The 19,404-nt window shown below is 49.9% G+C and overlaps 1 protein-coding gene across 4 annotated transcripts in view; it reads left to right on the plus strand.

Moving 5' to 3' along the window:
• Positions 1-19,404, plus strand: part of nrp2a (neuropilin 2a) — a 51,138-nt gene that overhangs the window by 7,410 nt on the left and 24,324 nt on the right. For 3 of the 4 annotated variants that reach the window (XM_029174661.3, XM_041074054.2, XM_029174650.3), the window contains exons 2-7: positions 990-1,167; positions 9,389-9,570; positions 16,099-16,329; positions 17,593-17,748; positions 18,220-18,389; positions 18,964-19,119. In XM_029174661.3, coding sequence (XP_029030494.1) covers positions 990-1,167; positions 9,389-9,570; positions 16,099-16,329; positions 17,593-17,748; positions 18,220-18,389; positions 18,964-19,119 — 1,073 coding nt within the window. Of the gene's footprint in view, positions 1-293; positions 439-965; positions 1,168-9,388; positions 9,571-16,098; positions 16,330-17,592; positions 17,749-18,219; positions 18,390-18,963; positions 19,120-19,404 lie in introns of those variants that run through there. The other variant, XM_055503957.1, reaches the window with a different exon arrangement.

Here is a 19,404-nt window from a genome sequence, read left to right on the forward strand (position 1 = left end):
TGTGCATGTGTGTGTGTGTGTGAATACACGTATATACGCGTTCCTTTTGTATGTGCGCGTGAGATTATGTCTTTAGTGTGTTTCTATGTGATAACTCGAAGCACGGGAGCGGCTGTAGATGCGGGGGCACACGGAGAGAATGGGGCCTTTTGTTGCCATGTTAGCGTCTCATTACAGAGTCGGGGTGACCTCCAGAACCCCGCTAGACAGGCCGTCTGCGTGTCACTTCCTGTTTGGGCCTTCCGAGCGACGCCATTGGCAGACTATTGTTCCTGGGAGAGCTCGATAGGATCAGAGAATGTGTCCTAATGTTTGCAGATTGGCTCGCTAAAGCAACAATTACACTTGGACAACAGTCCCAATGGGGAGGGAGAGAGATAAGAGCCTGGGTGTGTGTGTGTGTGTGTGTGTGTGTGTGTGTGTGTGTGTGTGTGTGTGTGTGTGTGTGTGTGTGTGTGTGTGTGTGTGTGTGTGTGTGTGTGTGTGTGTGTGTGTGTGTGTGTGTGTGTGTGTGTGTGTCTGTGTGTGTGTCTGTGTCTGTGTCTGTGTCTGTGTGTGTGTGTGTGTGTGTGTGTGTGTGTGTGAGCGCCCAGCAAACGTGGCAGTGATGATTCTTTATTGTTTTAATGGCTCACCCAGGTGGCCCCACTCGCATTCACAATCCACAATAGCGTTTCCACAATAAGTTCTTTTTTTTCCAATTTCCTACCAGCTGACGACCTAAATTGCCGCCTTTGTTTTGCCGTTCATTTCTTGCTCATCACATCTTCGTGCAGCAAATGCAGGAGCATCCTCTGAGTCACCGCTCCTGGGACCGCACCACTTACGCGAGATTTATTCGCTTCAACCGCGGCCTGCTGTGGAAGCAGCAGATGCAGAAATGCACTTAAAATAAATAAAATGTGCTGAATTAGCCGACCTGTTGGGGCGTTTTGGCCGTCCCGACGTCACTAACCACGCTTCTCCTTCTGCTCCCGTCTCCGTCACAGCCACCGAGTGCGGCGGCGTGCTAGACGCCAGCAAGGCGGGCTACATCACCTCGCCCGGCTATCCGCTGGAGTACCCCCCTCACCAGAACTGCCACTGGATCATCACGGCGCCGGAGCCCTCCCAGCGCATCATCGTCAACTTCAACCCGCACTTTGAGATCGAGAGGCTGGACTGCAAGTAAGTGTCACAGCGGTGAAGTCCGTCAGGCGCTCTTATCTGTCAGAGGGACCGTGCTCAGACCAATGGGAGCTGCTGGTGTATTATTATTCTGGCTGAATGATTATTTGTGATGACATTTTCATTTCATTTGTATCTCAAATAGGTACTTTCCTATTGGGTTTTCACGTACTATTATAATTCACGGCTTTCAACCAAGTAGATTTTCACAGACTGACCACAGCAGGTCAGTTGCAAAGGAAATGTTAATTGTACATAGAGGCTTTCTGCAAAACACAGACCATTAAGTGGACTGTGGTTTGCCTTTTGATGAAATGATTATTTATTTAAAGAACAGCAGGCACGTGAGCGCCTTCCTGTCCTTTTTCCACATTCACACCATTGCACACGGTACGTCCCGGATGTTCCCCAGTGCAGCCACACACTTTTACAATTATCCTTTTTTTTAGGGTCTCTCCAGAGCACTTACTGGGATAAATTCCTTGCTCAAGGGCATGTCAGCTGCACATAACCTCAGCAGTCAGAAAATGGTGCTCATTTTATTTTTCCACATCCAGAAGTTGCGACTCGCCTTCGCACGATGGTGAATCCAAACAGGCCAAGTAGGTTACAATAAAAAACTAGATGGAAAGAATGACTCAAATGTCAATAAATAGTTGATTTGTTCTCTCCGATGTAGAAAATTTCTCTTATTCCAAAAGATAGTTGTGTTTTTCTCTCCTCGCAACCGGAGGAATTCATTTTCATATGCTACAGGGCAGGACAGAGATTTTATTTTACATCACAATCAAAAAGTTAAGATAAACTCGGACTAGATTGACTAGATTGTGCGATCTGTGTTAACAACCTTATCCATCCAGCTCTAATCTCCCCTCTGTCTGATAATCAAATGTCAGGCTACATTTGAAAAAGCTATCTGAGCAGGCGGGGTGTATAACACATGAACAGAGGGGATAATAGGAAAAGTTTGAAGTTTGTGGGGGGGCAGAGAGAGAAAATAAACAGGCAAGAGAATGAGGCCCAGCTGCTTATGACTACATTGGTCAGTTTCCTTTTACAGAGATGTGAATAATCCAAATCATATGGTCCTCTATTGTCTTGGACCTCAGAGGAAGAAGAAAGAAGTCATAGCCTCCATTGTTTAATCAACCTTTACCCAACTGAGTCACAGAAACAGTCGTATAAATCAGGATTTCTGCGGCTCTTTGTCCATTTAGTCTGTCTAAAGTAAACACCAGCTATCGTTATCACTGCAGCCTCTAAAGCTACACTCATTTATTTCTCCCTTCTGTGCTCCAGTCCTCCCTTCAGTCTCTAAATTGAAGAATTAATAATCCCCATGGCTGTTTTTTTGTGCATTGTGCACTGACAGAGCATTTTGTCTGGCCGGGAAGAAGAATGCAACTTTTCACCACGACATCAATGGCCGCTTTGGTGAAAGGGCTTCGTAATGATTGTCGGTTCCATTCACGCAGTCGTGTCATGTTGCAGCCAACTGGAAATGTTATTTCCATGTCTCTCCATGGCTTTGTGCTTCCAGGTTGCGGCTGCTTTTGCTTTTTTTTTTTTTTTTTTCAGAAACACCGCATAATTATCTCTGTTGTAATATGCTTTACGCCAGCGCCGCGGCGTCGGCGCCGCACCAGGCCGGACTTCCCCTGCTACCGAGGTAGCGGGGAGAGAAATGGCTCAGCTGGTGATAAGCAGTGTGTCAAGAAGTTTCCCGCAGCCCGAGGCGCACAGGGCAGGAGGAAGCGCCGCAACGCCTCCCCTTTTCTCCTCCACGGAGAGTTTCACTATGATGGGGGATATTTCTTTACGCTCGCCCGGAGGGGCCGAGGCCTCGCTCTGCCCTCTAACATACACTCCCACTCAATCTCCCTTCATCCCGTATGTATGAGTGTATGCATGTGAGAAATGGAGTCAGTGAGCGTGGGTGGGAAACGGTGTCTACGTGTGAGTAACCCTGCAAGCATGCGAGCATGTCTGTTTGGGAGACCAGCAGCTCCGCTTGCCTTCTCCCTGCACCCAGCCCCCGTGTGATAACTCCTTTCACAAAAAAGCCTATTAGAGAAATAGGGGCTCATGCCAACATTTATTTCTGCATAACCTCACACGCTAATATTTTTGCCCTTCTGTGTTTCATGGAGAAAACATCTCCCTTCAGGGCACAGGAATGGTGGGCAAAAAAAAGGTGGTGAAAGCCAAAGTACCGCTCGATATTTCTGCTTTCTTTCGTCCCTTGTTATGCTTTTTAGCCAGATTGATCCGAGCCCCGTAGCGCTCTCGTGGGTTGCTTCCGTTTTTTTTTGCCCGTGTGATTAAGCGCGGCGGTGTGAGCGAGCGAGCGCGGCATAGATTTTTGCATGTTTTCACGGTGCCGCGCGAGGGGTTTGGGTGCCGGGCGCCGGAGGGGCCGTGGAGGTGGTGGGGGGGGGGGCTCAGCATTTCAGTCAGGGTTTGGAAATCTGCGTGACAGCTGGGATTAGTGCGGCGGCGGCGGCGCAGAAAAGCGAGGCCGTGTGTTACCTGAAGGACGCGGGGCCCAGACTTCTGATCATGGACGCACACCCAGGCGAATGAAGACGCACGATAACACGTGTTTTTAACGGGCTTCGCCTTTATAACGCAGAAAAAAAAAAGTGCTTGGTCAGCTCGGCTTGGGCTGGAGTCTGGCTTGCAACCTTTGCCAGCTGGAGATTTTCCCTCAGCGGGTTCAGTCAGCGTTCGAGCAATGTAACGTAGCCAAAGCTCTGCTGCAGCAATCAAATCCTCAGCCTTATGCAGGCGCTCCATGTCTGAGGTGGCACTTTAATTCAGGATTTCATTTCAGGGGGAGTCCGGCCGCGTGCCAAATAGCTCTTACCTACAGGCTGCCAGCCGATTGATGTGAACTAAATGTAATAAAGGCTAGATGAAATATCAGGCCCATATCTCTAATGCAATCTGCCATCACCAAGCCCCAGGATGCTACGTAGTGATATACCAAGAGCCGGGGAGAGACGGAGAGGAGTAAGATGGAGATGATTTTCCCTCCCTCTTTTCTTTATTTCTGTTTCCCTCTCTCTCTTTGGCCTCATCATTCTCTATTCTCCCTTTCTTGATCCTACAACCCCCCCCCCCCCCCGCGTTCTTTCATTCCGCCTCTCATCTAGCCCAAGGAGGACGCGCTTTATTTTAACACACTTGAATTATGGAACAGGCGGAATCGCATACAGGCGCACCGCACAAACACACCAACACACCAACACACCCCATAAAACTGTAGTCATTCAGAAAAATCCAATTCTTTCCACCTTTGTGGGTTTTATTTTCTCACTTTTATTTGGTTATTTGTTATTGGATGTGGCCTGAGGTGGGAAGATTTAATGATATAACTTTATAACTTCACACACACAGAGCTTAGAGTCCCCTTGGCCTGTGACATGCCTCATCACAGTATTGAAAGGCGTCTGGCAGCACATACCAGCAGCTCTCCTGTGTGATATCATCCCCATGCCCGAAGGGGATGCCAAGAGGTGTGAGATCAATGTCCGTATTCTGCCTGTAATGGGAAATCAATAGATGATCAGCAGTGCCAGTGAGATAGAAACGGGGGTGATGGGGGGGACACAGACAGATGTGTTGCCAGAGGTCAAGAGCAAAGGCAGTTGTTCAGCTGTTTAGGGCAAGCTCATGGTCATCAGGGTCCAGTAGGCATGACTATTAAAGCTGCTGGTGCTGTAATGAATTTATAATAAGTAACAGGTGATAAGTAATAAGTGTAAAAACCCGTGCTAGCGCGATTACACGTTATGGTTTGGCCTCAGTAGCAGTTCTTCTCTGTATGTGAGGTTCCCCAGGCTGCGGACTTGTTAGCAGTGTGAAGTGGAGGATTTAAATGTGGGTAAAATCTCCATCGCACACATGCTGTACCGTATGTGGATAGAGGTTGATTAAGCCGCTTCCAGCCGGGGGCAGTGGGGTCACCGACCTAGCTCGGATAGCAGCGTCAGATCGATGCCACGCCAGAGGGTCTGGCTGTGGTCAGCGGTCTGGCCCCAGTCATCTGTAAGTATGAATGCGTGATGGGCAGCAGGAGGTAAGGCCTGAGACGACAGAACGCAGAGCCGTTTGTTTTTCGGCCTGGATTGGAGATGGCAGGAGCTGCGGATCTGCAGGGACTTTGCTCGCAGCATCTAGTTAATATTTCAGAGGCACTTACGGTTTATTAGAGTCCCTTTTGAGGGCGCGTGTGTGTGGAAGCGTGAGTATCTGGGTGTGTATCTAGTGTACGCCCTGCGCCTTACTTAATTTGTGCATCAGTCTCTGTCATTAAGATGAACAGAAGTGAAGTGGCAGAGGGTTTCTTCATTGTTTACCAAGATTGAGATCTTGTGGGTTCTTGTGTTTCTAGTGGGGAACATGGGGGAAACAAAGGAACACAAGAGGATGAAATTATTGCAGCATAAGGCATCGTGTGTCTGAATGCAGCCAAGTCCTGTTTGGTGATAGTGGAGGACAGCTGTTGTTCTTTTATTGGCATAAACAAACTAAATCAGATGACTGGGATGCACCCACAGCGAATTACGCTCTAATTTACTGTGCAGTTTTAACACGCGCAACGAGTGCTTTGTGTTTTTTGTATTCGGTTAAGTAAATGAAACACCATACCCCAGACTAGTAGTCACACACACACAGGCAGGTAAAAAAGATTGTAACAGGGCTTTGAAGTATGAACATCACTGAGTTAAAGGACCAGTGTTTGTAGGACGGCTAACTAACAAGAGATTAACACACAGCGTGTGCATGTGCAGTGCCGCCATGTTTCTGTGGGGGAGACACTGACGTGCGCAGGAAACACCCGTGGTCCCCTGCAAACGGCAAAGGTGTGAGAGGCAATTAGTTTCTGGCAGAGGGGTGGAGTGATATATGAGCGCGGAGGAAGAGAGGACATGTCTGGACTGGTGCTCAATTACAGGCCCTCATGGGTTTTTAGTTTCCTTAACCCCTCTCCCTTTGCTCCAGCTAGTCTCTATGGGGGAAATGGGGGGGGGGGGGGGGGGGGGGGGGGGGGGGGCACTGGGCAGACAGACTGCCAGACAGACAGAAAGATGGTGTCAGACACAGACAGAGTTTGGATCCAGAAAAACCCTAATGGAACCTGGAACCTGGGGGGGGGGCTTTATGCTTGAATGTGTGTCTGAGAGGCATGCCATGCAAATGTGTGTCTTCCCTGGTGCGGGTTTGTGCACGTGCAAATGATTTGTGTGTGTGTGTGTGTGTGTGTGTGTGTGTGTGTGTGTGTGTGTGTGTGTGTGTGTGTGTGTGTGTGTGTGTGTGTGTGTGTGTGTGTGTGCAATGTCCTGGAATGCGTTCAAGTGTGCGCTTGAGAGAGACAGACAGTGGGCTCTCACACGTCAGGCCCTCATGCATGTATTCATCAGAGCCCAGGGAGAGGCTGAGCGAACAGGTCAATAATCACATCTGAGGAACACTCACTCACTGACGCTAATCCATGACAGGAGAGAGCGAGACGGAGCGAAGGAGAGAGAGGGAGTGTAGAGCCCCACTCCAAAATCAATTAAAACCTAATTAGGCTCTCAGCTCTTTTACAGGCCTTTTATCCTTGGTGTTGGCGATACGACACTGTGTGTTTGTCCGTATCTGCTTGTACTCGAGTGCGTGTCTGCGCGCATTTGTTGGCACTGCCGGAGTGTGTGCGTTGCCTCTGAGCGTGTGTCAGTTACAGCCCTAAACAGGCGTGCTTAGGAGTAGCCGTGGCTCTCGCTGGCTCACCGTCGGAGCTCGCCACTAAAGCCCCCGCGATCGCCTCTGTAATGCGGGATTACAAGCAAGACATGTATAAGAGAATTGGACAGGAGCTCCTCCACTCGCTTGCACCACGTGCTTTTGGATGGATTTTCCTCATCCCCCAACTATCACATACCCAAACTCCTTGAATGCACCAGGGGGCTGTAGCATTTTAATGCTCACATACCTTCTTTTAAGGAGAATGGCATGTGTTTTTGAATAATTTTATATATTTGGTTTCATGCTGGTGCACAGCAATTTATGTCTGCATTTTCATAAACTCAGATTTGAGGAGGACATAAAATTAGGTATTACTTTTTCACCTTTAGATCGGAGTGTAAAGACACACATGCAACACCTGCTTTCTTAAAGTGAGATGGAATCGGCTGCTGTAGTTTATGTTTCTTGAAGAATAATCAAGCACAGCAGACTGTGGTGGTGCAGGCGTTGATGTGGTGACATGACGGGCTCATTGCAGCATTTTCACACTTTGATCCTCACCTGTGCGTGTACCACCCTGACCCAGATTAATGTGGTCGAGATTATCCCTCCATCAGCAGTCTTAGCTTGGATGCTTTGCATGGGAATCAATACGCTGCAGCAATGAGATAACCCCCCCAAAAAAGAGGCTTAGCGACTTTATTTAATCCAGGTTTTATTCCAAGGTGGGAGTACAAAGGCAGTCTTAGTGCTTAGGAACCACAGAGAAACACAGCCTGATGCTGACTGGTAAATCTCACCGTGACTGAATACTTTTGAAATACTTTGAGGAAAGAGTACAAAAAAATTGTTTGTCATTCGTCAGCAAGATGCCGACTTTACAAGAGGTGGAAAACCCAGAGAGCATCAAAGAGCCAGTCAGTAATTAGTGAGACAACAGAACCCCTGTTTTCTATTATTTGTTTGTTTTTGATTTGTTTTTTGACAGTTGCGTGTTTCGTTCACAAGCTAATTAAGACCAGCGTGCATGACTCGGTGCATCATGGGAGGTTTCCCTCCACGTAGCTGCGAGGCTCCTGCGGCGATGCAGTTTGTTACGCAGGCAATCACAATATGGGGGGGGGGGGGGCTGACGAGACTCTTGTTAGCATCATAGGCAAAGAGTGAGCGATGGATATTTTGGAGAAGAACGTTACAAGGATATTATTCCCTGTTGCGAAAGTTGAAATGCAACAAAAAGCATGAAAACCGGCAGATATACACACAAAGGCATGTCCACATAGTAAAGTGAGTAAAGATTATATTTAGCCTTTTTCGTGCCTAAACCTGTACTTAAGAACTGAGAGAGCGACAAACAAGAATTAAGAAATTCCAGTGTTGTCACAACTCTAAATGATTACCTTAAAATATGGCATCAGCCCCCAAGTACGGTCTGGCTCCTTTTTAATGATACCAACAATGCTACAGTGTCAATTATTTTGGGTCGTGCATAGAAGGACTGTGTTTTACAGTAAATACCAGCCTCCTTCACTCACTCGGAGGCCTTAAATACTCATAACATTGGAAGAACTCTCCGTGGAGCCGGCGTTGAGAGAGCCAGATTGCATTTCCACACATGCCGAGCAATTTCAGCGCAATAGAGTGTAAGATCTATTTAATCCTTCTGATAATAATGCAAATGTGCTTTAGGTTTAAAATAAACAAAAATCATTTCACTAGGCTCCTTCCTCTTTCTCGCCCGGTCTGTGCATGACGTGGACCTATCGGGCACAATTTGACTTGGCAAAATCAATGTTCATGTCTGTGAATACTTTCTTAGACAAACAATGACAAATTAGATCCTCCCCCGTGTGGTGCACCCAAATTAGCACATCAAACATCACCCGCAGGCAGCGAGGTGTGTGTCGCCTCTTTGTGAGTCTGTGCACTGCTGCATGTGTTTAGCAGCGTTGGAGGAATGAGACACAGGGCTATATGCGGATCAGCCAGGTGGACTCTTGCTCTCTCTCTGTCTCTCTGTCTCTCGCTTTCACAGACCTGCTAGTTAGGTATTCGCTTTTATTGCTCAGGGTCAGTTGGAAAGGTCAAGGGTCACAGTGCGGCGAGATCTAAAGCATGTGGTGTCTTCGGGTTTATTTATTCTAGTTTTGCTCTCTTACCCCGCCTCACACCCCCAAAGCTGTTAAATGCCCCCCCCCAGGCCACACGGCTTTATGTTTTCACGAGCTCCTCTTTCTATTTTTACACTTCATTAATGAACCCATTCAACTGTCTGTTGGCCTGCATCTTGCTCAGATGTCTTCTGTTTGATGCTTTCCTTCAGTTTGATGCCACAGGAATCTTGGGATGAACCAACGCCAACAAATTGCTATGAAGTCTTGCAGCAGAAATATTAGCTTAGCTTGTAGCCCCATGATTTCCATCTCTAACCATCTACTGCACAATGGCACTCAATATTTATTGTTGTTCTCCTCTTTCCAACCTTCAGGTACGACTTCATCGAGATCCGCGATGGAACCTCCGACAACGCCGACGTTCTGGGTCGACACTGCAGCAACATCGCGCCAGCGCCGATCATTTCGTCGGGCTCCTCCCTTCAGATCCGATTCGTCTCCGACTACGCCCACCAGGGGGCAGGCTTTTCTCTGCGCTATGAGATCTTCAAAACAGGTGAGCAGGCCCCATTAGGGTCATGGGACAACAAGGTCGCGTGTGATTGGTTGGTTTGTGTTCGGTCTACTTGCATAATGGTGGCAGCCAGTGTGATTTAACACTTGCTTTTACATCAGCAGCACAGCTAGCCAGGGTCTGTTTCTGATTATTGTGCAACCTGTATGGGAACATTACTGGACACCGAATCAAACGTTAGGCTCCGCTCTACATTTATGATTTTGTCACGTTAATCGTCCGAAACGTGCGATCACTCACCCCAACGCTCTCACAATGCTTTATATCTGCAGAGGCAAGCGCGTAAACAAAACTTGGAGAGAAGGGAAAAACAGACTAAACTACTTTCAAGCTGCCTGGAAGCATGTGAGGAATGCTTGTTTAATTGAAAGGATCTGCTTCCTCTGGAGAGACGAGGGCTGGGGAAGTGGGAGGCGGTGGTGGGATGATGGCGGGAGCTCCGAGGCAACTTGGAGTTGGACTTAAGGTTAAAGGTTTACGAGCAGAGGCGGATGCGGGGAGACTGATAGGGATGAGTTTGTGGCGAAATAGAATGTTTGTCGAGGTCGTCGAAGTGCGCGAGGTGCAGTGCACTGTGCAGGTGATGCTGAGTTGTGTGTGTTTGTAGGGGGAGAGGTGAAACGGTCAGGTGGCCTTGAGGCAGCTTAAGGATTTATGCCCAAATTAGTTATCCGCTGATTGTCTTCGCAGCGTCGACAACATTCTCGCAAGCCGGCGTTCATTTGAATTCAGATTGAAAAACGAAAACCCAATTTTGAGAACGAGCCGCAGATAAAAGTCGAAGCCTGGGTTTTTGGAGAAGAACAAACAAGCATTCTTTGTTAATTGGAAGGGAAATAATGCATGAGCAGCACAGCACGTTGGAGAGACATCACTGATTTTTGTTTGAAATGAATGTGACCCAGATTTGACGTTCATCTTCGTTACCAAGGCCACCAGCTCGAACCCCGACAATGTATTAGTGCAGATTGCATCTGTTTCACACACACAGACGCGCACGCGTGTGCAGACGGATTGAAGGCTGGCGGATGGGGGATGCGGTTGCCATGGCTTTAACAAGATCCCAGTATAAATTCAGGGGGTATAAGAGATTGTGTCACTGTGTGAGCACATGTAGGTGTCTGCTCGCAACATGTGTGGGTGGTTCCACTCAGCGTGTTCTGTGAGATCCTGTCTGTCTATCTGTCTGTCTGTATATATGTATGAGGAGGTGGACTGATGGGTGTTTGTGTGTGTGCAAGAGAGAGAGAGAGAGTGAGACACCGATGAAGAGAGACACCGATGGGAAAATGATTGGGGTGAAGTGAGATACAATGACACACGGGGGGCTGAGTCACAGAGTGAAAATGTATTCAGGATGCGTGATTGGGGCCATGTGTTAATTATGGCATTTCCAGCGCCTGCACGCTCTCTCGTCATAGCTGTTTGTCCTGGGCCGACAACTTCTGACGGGAACGCCGAGGTCCGAGCTGAGATGTGTTTATTTAGCAGAGTGGAAGTAATTACACCGCCATTACTTTGTGTCCCATAATAGAATCTAGTTGCATTTGTGTGAACATGATATTGCTTCATTTAAGCAGATTTGGATTTGGATTTCTGTTTGGATATGTGTAGGAGGGGTCTATTTGTGTGTGTGTGTGTGTGTGTGTGTGTGTGTGTGTGTGTGTGTGTGTGTGTGTGTGTGTGTGTGTGTGTGTGTGTGTGTGTGTGCTTAAAGGGGTGGCTCCCAGTAGAGATAGAAATCTCAGCCCACAGCTGGGAGATGTTTGTGTGTGCATGTGTCAGCTTCCTTCTCATCTTGAACACACCACAGCTTACAGTGCAGGCTGACCCCACCACACGGCCAGACAGTGTGTGTCTGCTGTGGGCTGTGTCTGTCTGTCTGTCTGTCTGTCTGTCTGTCTGTCTGTCTGTCTGTCTGTCTGTCTGTCTGTCTGTCTGTCTGTCCATAGGCACTTGGGTTATTTCTCACTACTATGATCTAATGGTACTGTAGCTTGTTTTTGTTTTGTTCATTCAACCCTATTACATAAGCAGTGACTGTAACAACTCCGGGGGGTTTGGAGTTGGACGAGCAATCTGTTTGTGTCACTGTGTGCGTCAGTGTGTGTTACAGCGCGTGCATAACGGAGTACAGTGCAGCGAAAGCTAATTATTTCCAGTAAGTAGGAGCAGACGCTGACCTTTGCCTCCACATCCATCCTGATGCTGCTCCACCCTTCAGCGCAACTCCAGAGGGGTTGCGAGGGTGCGTGATTGCCCCAAAACAACATCCCTCCACCTGCCCACCCGACCCACCCCCCATATGCACACACCCGCCTTAATCCTTCCGTACAGTCAAAGTGCACGGCTCCCATCCTCCCCCTTATTGTTGTGGCCTACTTTGCTCCTGCCCATGCGTGCTTAACCCTTCATTCGCCACCCCCCTCCCCCAATACCCCCCATCATACACTTTCCCTTACACGCGGTCACGTGCTGCTGACTCTGTTACCACGGCTACAGGGGGAAGACTTGCCAGCGAAGCCCCAGACTTGCCCGCTCCCCAAAGCCCACCACTAATGCAGCAGGGGGCAAACAACGTCGCAGCCAATCCTCAGTGAAGACGAGGCCGCGTGCACCCCAGGGCCGCGCTCCCCTTCGTGGTCGGTGGTGACCTCTACCGAGGCATCTGTGGGGTCGCGGTTGGAGCACAGCCTAGGGCACAGACTCCTCCCGAGCGCCAGTCATTACATTAGTCCCGTGTGTGTGTCCGACGCCATTGTGTTGATCGCAGGCCGACCCTCGCATCAGCGTCGCCTGTTACTGTATGGCTGATTGCCACGTGGTGTTTGTTCCCGAAACAGCCGCGTCTTCCCAACGTTGAAATTAAACTCGAGCAATTAACTGGCGAAGGTGAATTAAATTCATGAATAAATAAACTGTGTGCAACGCGTGTTAAAGACTGATCAGTGATGAGGAAAACATTCAGTCCCGCATCCCAGAATGAAATAATGGGGCACGATCAGCAGCCGCGTGAATGAGGTGCGTGAAACGTTGGAGCCGCTTGATCATTTTGATCGCGAACGGCGGGAGGCTTGTTGACGTGTGCTTTTCTGTGCTCGAGATTTGAAAAACTCCATGATTGCATTCCTTTCCACAGCACACAACGGCGGCGTCAGCGTGATACATGACTGAGGAGGAGCGTTGCACTCTAAATAAAGCCGCTCCAGACTGCGTCTCTCTGGATCTATGAAAGTGTCGAGTTGTGGCGCGCCGGGAATGTTGCTTTTCTTTACTTGGATCCTCTTGTTGTTTGCGATGTTGTTGTTTTTGTTTCTGCGGGGTTCCCCCATCACCCCCCCACAGCCCCACCCCCCTGCATTTGGTAGCACGCCGCCCATCACGCATGCATGCAGACCCCCCCCCACCTCCCAGTCGCCTCAGGAGAGACTTCCTTCAATGGCGGTGAGCTCAAACAGGGGTTACATGAGAGACCTGTGTGCGTCTGTGTACGAGGAACAGATGCATGTCAGAGCGATGCAGGCAGGTAGGGAGCAACGGGGGGGGGGATTGATGTGCCGCAGACACTTGCAGGAGCAGGGGTGAGCCCTCAGCTAAAGTGGCGTGCCGAGGACGGGGGCAGACAGACTGAGACAGCTGGAAGAGTGAATGAGCACAGACTCTGCACATCGCGGCTGAGGAACGAGGGATGAGGGAAGATGACGGGGGGGGGGGGTGCCCCGACACAACATGTGGAGCTGCTACTACAAGAGGCACTCATGTGCGAGTGTGTAGTGGTTTCTACCCAGCAACTCATCCCCTTACCCTGCTGCGTCACACACGCACACACACACACACACACACGCGCGTGCCATGACCTCCCCCTTGTTGCCAGCAGACAGCTCTTGCCAAATGGCAGCTCGCGGCGCGTCGCAGGCACCAACCAGGGGCCGAGACACGGGCCGACGGATGACGGAGGGAGGCGGCGAGGGGGACTTGTTTTCGGCGTGTTCACGTACTGTGAGCTAATGGGCGCTAACGAAAGAAGGAAGGTACTCATGCATACGAGCGCGCCGCACGCAAGTCTGAGGGCGCACGGGGCGCACGGTGTCGGCACGTGGCACAAAAACACCAGAGTGGTGGGTTTGGAGGCGATGGAGTCATGCTGTGATCGGATTGAAGGTTTGGGCAGCAGGACCGCAGACTGCTGCACTGTGACCCAGTAAGAAACAAGGCCACTGTGTTACTGGGTCTCACACATGCAGGGAAGCTGTCACACACCTTCAAAAACACACACACACACACACACACACACACACACACACACACACACACACACACACACACACACACACACACACAAAGAGGGGACACATACTGAGAGACAAGATATGCCAGCAGCAAAAGACACTCATGTGAGTAGCTTGAGAACATAAAAAGACATTCATGCAAAAACACACATACTGACACATGCCTCTTCCATGCTGCATAGTTGATTTACTGCTAATGGATGTGTCAATATGCACGTTGTGGCTTATGGATTCTGAGCATTTATGTGCGTTACAGTTTCCCTCCACAATCATCCACAAAAACACATTTAACAGAGGGGTGAGGTCAGCGGTTGTGGGGATAAGGAGATATCGCCCACAGCTTGCTGTAAATTACCATCATATTTCAACATATGCCTGTGTGTGTGTGTGTGTGTGTGTGTGTGTGTGTGTGTGTGTGTGTGTGTGTGTGTGTGTGTGTGTGTGTGTGTGTGTGTGTGTGTGTGTGCTCGCCTGTAGGCTCTGAGCATGAAAGCAGATGATCCATGGTAGTCAACATAAGAGGTTGTGTGCTGCTTTTAACATGTGGGGGAAGAGCCATACATTTGTGTCACAGCATCCACATTCAGTACACTGATACGTGTGCATTATATATGTGGTATGTGAGTAAACACTCTCTCTATTTATACATATGGTGTATATATAGACTTATAGCAAGGGGGAATGAAATATTTAAAATGGCTGTCATCACATTAAAGAAATGTAATATTAAAATGAAGAATGGGAAGCTGCTGGAGAAGCGGAACAACAAAGCATGAGAATCGCAGACAGTGCGTGTCTCCTGGCCCCCCCCCCCCTCTCTTCTTGCTGATTGGGGTCAGTTCTCTGCCATTAACCAAGTGTAGACAAGGGAGGGCCAGAGCAGCCAGTCGACCCCTCCACTTTTATAGGGCTGTCTGATAATAAGGACTGGTGCCTCGAAGGAATGCTGCCGAAGGAATGTGCCGTGCACACGTCTGTGCTCCTAAAAGCCGCTTTTATGAATATGTATCTGGTTATCAAACGCTGGCCGACACTTCCCCGAGACGGCGCAGTGCCGCTGGATGCGACCCCACTTTCCAACGTAGGCTTCTCCCGAGAGGCTCTTTAACCTGACCTTCCCTTCTGCTTTCCCGCACAGTCGAGGATGGGAAAGTCCCGAGCATGTACGTTTGTCAGTGTTCAGTGTCTCGGCAAAAGGAGAACGTAGGTTCGTACAGCAGGTTAGCGCTGTACAAGTCATTTCAGCCGTAGTGGAGCAGGAAAAAAAACGAGCGTCCAGAGCAAGTGCACTTATAAATAGCCACTGGATGAGCAGCGATTTGTGCTCTCTGTTGGTTCGGAAAGTCGCTACAGGCATGTCTGACATGGGGCATTAGGCAAAGATCAAAGATGAAGATGTTTATAGGCTTCATGTAAAGATAGGCATGTCCGAGGAGAATGGATGGAGGTTTGTGAATGACACCGTGTGTGTGTGTGTGTGTGTGTGTGTGTGTGTGTGTGTGTGTGTGTGTGTGTGTGTGTGTGTGTGTGTGTGTGTGTGTGTGTGTGTGTGTGTGTGTGTGTGTGTGTGTGTGTGTGTGTGCGGTGCTCTCATTGATGTGCCGGTCCATAAACACTTGGCCGTGACTCGGGCTCCCTCGCCGCAGCGCGGAGCGGTGGCTGATGGGTAGGCGATCCGAGGCACACAGCTGCCGCCTCTCAAGGTGAGCCGCCCAGGGCACATAAATCTGCATGGGCAATGAGGAGCCGCCGCAAAGGGCCCACTTAGAACCATTACACAGCGTTTGTGGAGCGTGCGGGCATGAGAGGCGGCGGGAGACGGGCGGAATGCAAAAAACGGATCGAGAGCGGGAGGATTTATTTGGAGAACGCGAGACGCGCACGTCCGGGCTCGTCGGACCCCACGGAACGTCTGAATCCCGCTCACGTGAGCCACGAGATGAGCCATTAGCCTGCTCGCGTGGCGTGATACGACGTTGGGCACGTCTGCTCGAGCGCTCGCTCACCGCGTGCTCCTCCTCCTCCGGTGGTCATGAGCCATGTGTGTTTGTTTGCCCCCACCGCCACCGCGGCGTGCTGTCAGTGACGAATGACTCTCCGAAACACCCTCTGCAAGTCATATGAGATATCCCCGTGTGATCGATTGCTTGTGCCTGTATCTTCGCCTAATATGACGCTTCATTCCTCTCTAAATATCCTCTCATCCCCCGTCTCCGCGCAGGGTCGGAGTTCTGCTTCCGCAACTTCACCAGCCCCACCGGCATGATCGAGTCGCCGGGCTTCCCGGACAAGTACCCCCACAATCTGGAGTGCTCCTACATGATCATCGCGCCGCCCCACATGGACATCACCCTCACGTTCCTGACCTTCGACCTGGAGAACGACCCCCTGCTGGTGGGGGAGGGCGACTGCAAGTACGACTGGCTGGACGTGTGGGACGGCCTGCCACAAGGTGAGAGGCGGCGCGCGCACAGGGAAAATTGATGTTTCTGTACACACACACACACACACACACACACACCAGTCCTCTATTTCCCGAGCAGCCGACATTCTCTTTGATGTAAGCAGCATTGCCTCAGAAGCCTTTACATAGAAGAAACATCATTTCACACAGGAATCCGAAAGTGCCCCGACACCCCCGAGGAGCAGGCCTTTCCCATGCCCCTCTTGCCTCTCCATAACAACACCCTTCATCACCCCCTTCACGTAGTCCCTCTCCTCCCTCCTTATCACCTAGCACTTCCTTCCTCTCCACAGCGAGTGAGAGTGACGACCGTGATGAATATCTCTTCGTACCAGTAGGCGTTGCTCAGCGTTTTGAAGTGAGGCCTATCGGCTGATCTGAGGAAGTACCATGGACAAACATTTGGAGATAGAATCAGAAGCCTTGATAGTGGCCAACACAGGGTTTGTAGCTGTAGCACTTATGTAAACCAACATTAGTAGGTGATTGATTCATGTTCCACTTTGTTCTTTTCCCCTCTCCTTTCCTCATCTTTGCCCTCTTTTTTAAGCATATGAAGCCGAGAACCGGGGATTTGCTCTAATTGTTCCGTTTTCATTTGCTAAAAAAGGGATGCAAGTAGACTTAAAATTCCAAATATAGCCTTGAATGCGGGAGCTTTGATAGCTAAAAACAGTTTATACCATTCAAACGTGACAATTAGGAGGAAATTAACGTATAACCCAGTTCCAGTGAGCCGAGTCCTGGGGCATGAAAAACGGGACGTGGAAACAAGAAGGGTGAAGGATTTGGTGTCTGGCGACGGAGCTACTCCCGAGACTACCGTAATCCCTGCTGGTGTGCGTGTGCGTTGATGTGTGTGTGCCGTGCTGCAGCTGATCCCAGTGCAGCTCGCATTAAGGCAGGGATTCCAGTGCCCCTGCTGGGCCCTGGCTGAGACACACACGGCAGATGGAGGGATGGACAAGAGGGAGATGTTAGAGGAATGACGGCAGGAAGAGGGTTGGAGGGGGGTGGGGGGTGTGGGTGGGGGGCACGCTGTGACTCATTAGACAACACTTACTGAAGTAGTCACTGAAAACCTGTCTTGTCCCTGGTGGTATTTCTAATAGAAATGACAGACTCGCTGGCAGAGAGACAACATCATATACAGTGGCAACAGAACAGAAGTATGACAGGAGAACAGCTTTTACCACAAACCTCAACACAACACGCGTGTTCATGCTCATGCTTGTGCGTCCGTGTCTGCAGTGGCGCCTCTGATTGGCCGGTACTGCGGGACCAAGATCCCGCCGGAGATCCAGTCGTCGTCGGGGCTGCTGTCCCTCTCCTTCCACACCGACATGGCCGTGGCCAAAGACGGCTTCTCGGCTCGCTACAACATGACGCACAAAGAGGTCACCGACTGTGAGTGTCGCGTAACCTGGACAGAGGATGCATTTGTACTGTGGGATGTGTTGCTGTGTTTGTGTCTATGTGTCCATCATCTCCCTTTCCTCACCTGCTGCTCCTTTTAGCCTCTCAATCTTTTCAGCCGTGCTGCTTTAATACTATTTCAATCACACCTCTCTCTCTCCTCTCTCCTGAGAGCATGATTCCTCAGAAGCAGACTCCTACTATTTTCCTTCAGAATATAAATTAACTTGACTTTAATTTAGCGCTGCTCACCTGTTGGGCTCCTTTCTGTCTCCCGGTAACCGTTTTCTGTCTGTATTTACTTTTCTGTCACTGTCTTCAACCTCTATAATAGGCTGCATGGATTATCTCATTTTGCCCTTTCCTCTTTTTTCTCTTCTATACAGTAGTCCATTCTCTGTCTCTACCGTGAACCCACAATAACAGACATAACGTTAACGCTCTGCTTTCTCCATTTTACAGCGTTCCACTGCAGCATGGCGCTCGGGATGGAGTCGGGGAAGATCAGCGACGACCAGATCAGCGCTTCCACGTCCTTCTACGACAACCGCTGGCTGCCGCGGCAGGCCCGCCTCAACAACGACGACAACGCCTGGACCCCCTCCGAGGACAGCAACAAGGAGTACATACAGGTGCCGCCTCCTTGACGCCGGGCGCATTTTTGTGCCGATGGTAGATTTCTCCATCCTGCTTCAACCTGGTTGAAAAGAAGACGAGGCAAAATGAACATATAAAAGCAATAACATAAAGACAAGTCTGGATTTGCATTACTGTTATTTACCAAGAAGATAAAATGTGGGGGATTAGTCTCAGTGATGCTGCTGCAGCGAGATGATGCATTGGCCAAAGCAACAGCACCTCGTGTACTGTAAGGAAACGGAGAACTGTAAACCGATGATAAGAAAGTGCTGCTGCACTCTCAATCTTTCTCGTGTCAGGAGCACACACACACACAAGCACGCACGCATGCACAAGTGCAGCAGAGAGGGGCAAAAAGCCCTTGATTGATGAAGGTGCTCTTCAGGATTGCATCCCCAACGCGGTGCCATTGATCTTTGCCTCCGCCGTTCCGCCCCTCGCACGCGTCAGTGCAGGGACCCGCGTATGGGTCTGCTGTCTGCATCGGCTCTGGGCGCCGTGATCCCCTCTAGCATCAACAGCCGCTCTATCCGTTTGTAATCTGCTCCGTTCCTGTTCCTTATTCAGGTCGACCTGCAGTTCCTCAAGGTTTTGACGGGCATCGCCACCCAGGGAGCGGTTTCCAAGGAGACTCAGAAATCCTACTATGTCACCACCTTCAAACTGGAGGTCAGCACCAACGGGGAGGACTGGATGGTGTACCGACACGGCAAGAACCACAGGGTAAGGTTCAAATACGCCCGCGCACACATGAAATGAGTCGGGACGAAACGGTGCATTCAAATGAACACACTATAAAGAGAGACAACGTGATGTAACAGTCAGAAAACACCCTGCAAGCGTCCCACAGCCATTTCCTTCAGTCAACCCCACTTCCAACCTTTACGCGGCCATCATGACACGTTCACCAACAACGGGAGCTGTTGTGTGCGACCAGCAGCCGTGTCAGCGAACGCAGCATTCCTGAGGGAGTCGTTCCCCTTTTAGGACTGTTTATGGACCTCGCTC

The sequence above is a fragment of the Betta splendens genome, chromosome 2 (assembly GCF_900634795.4).
Source record: "Betta splendens chromosome 2, fBetSpl5.4, whole genome shotgun sequence".
NCBI classification, from domain to species: Eukaryota; Metazoa; Chordata; class Actinopteri; order Anabantiformes; family Osphronemidae; genus Betta; species Betta splendens.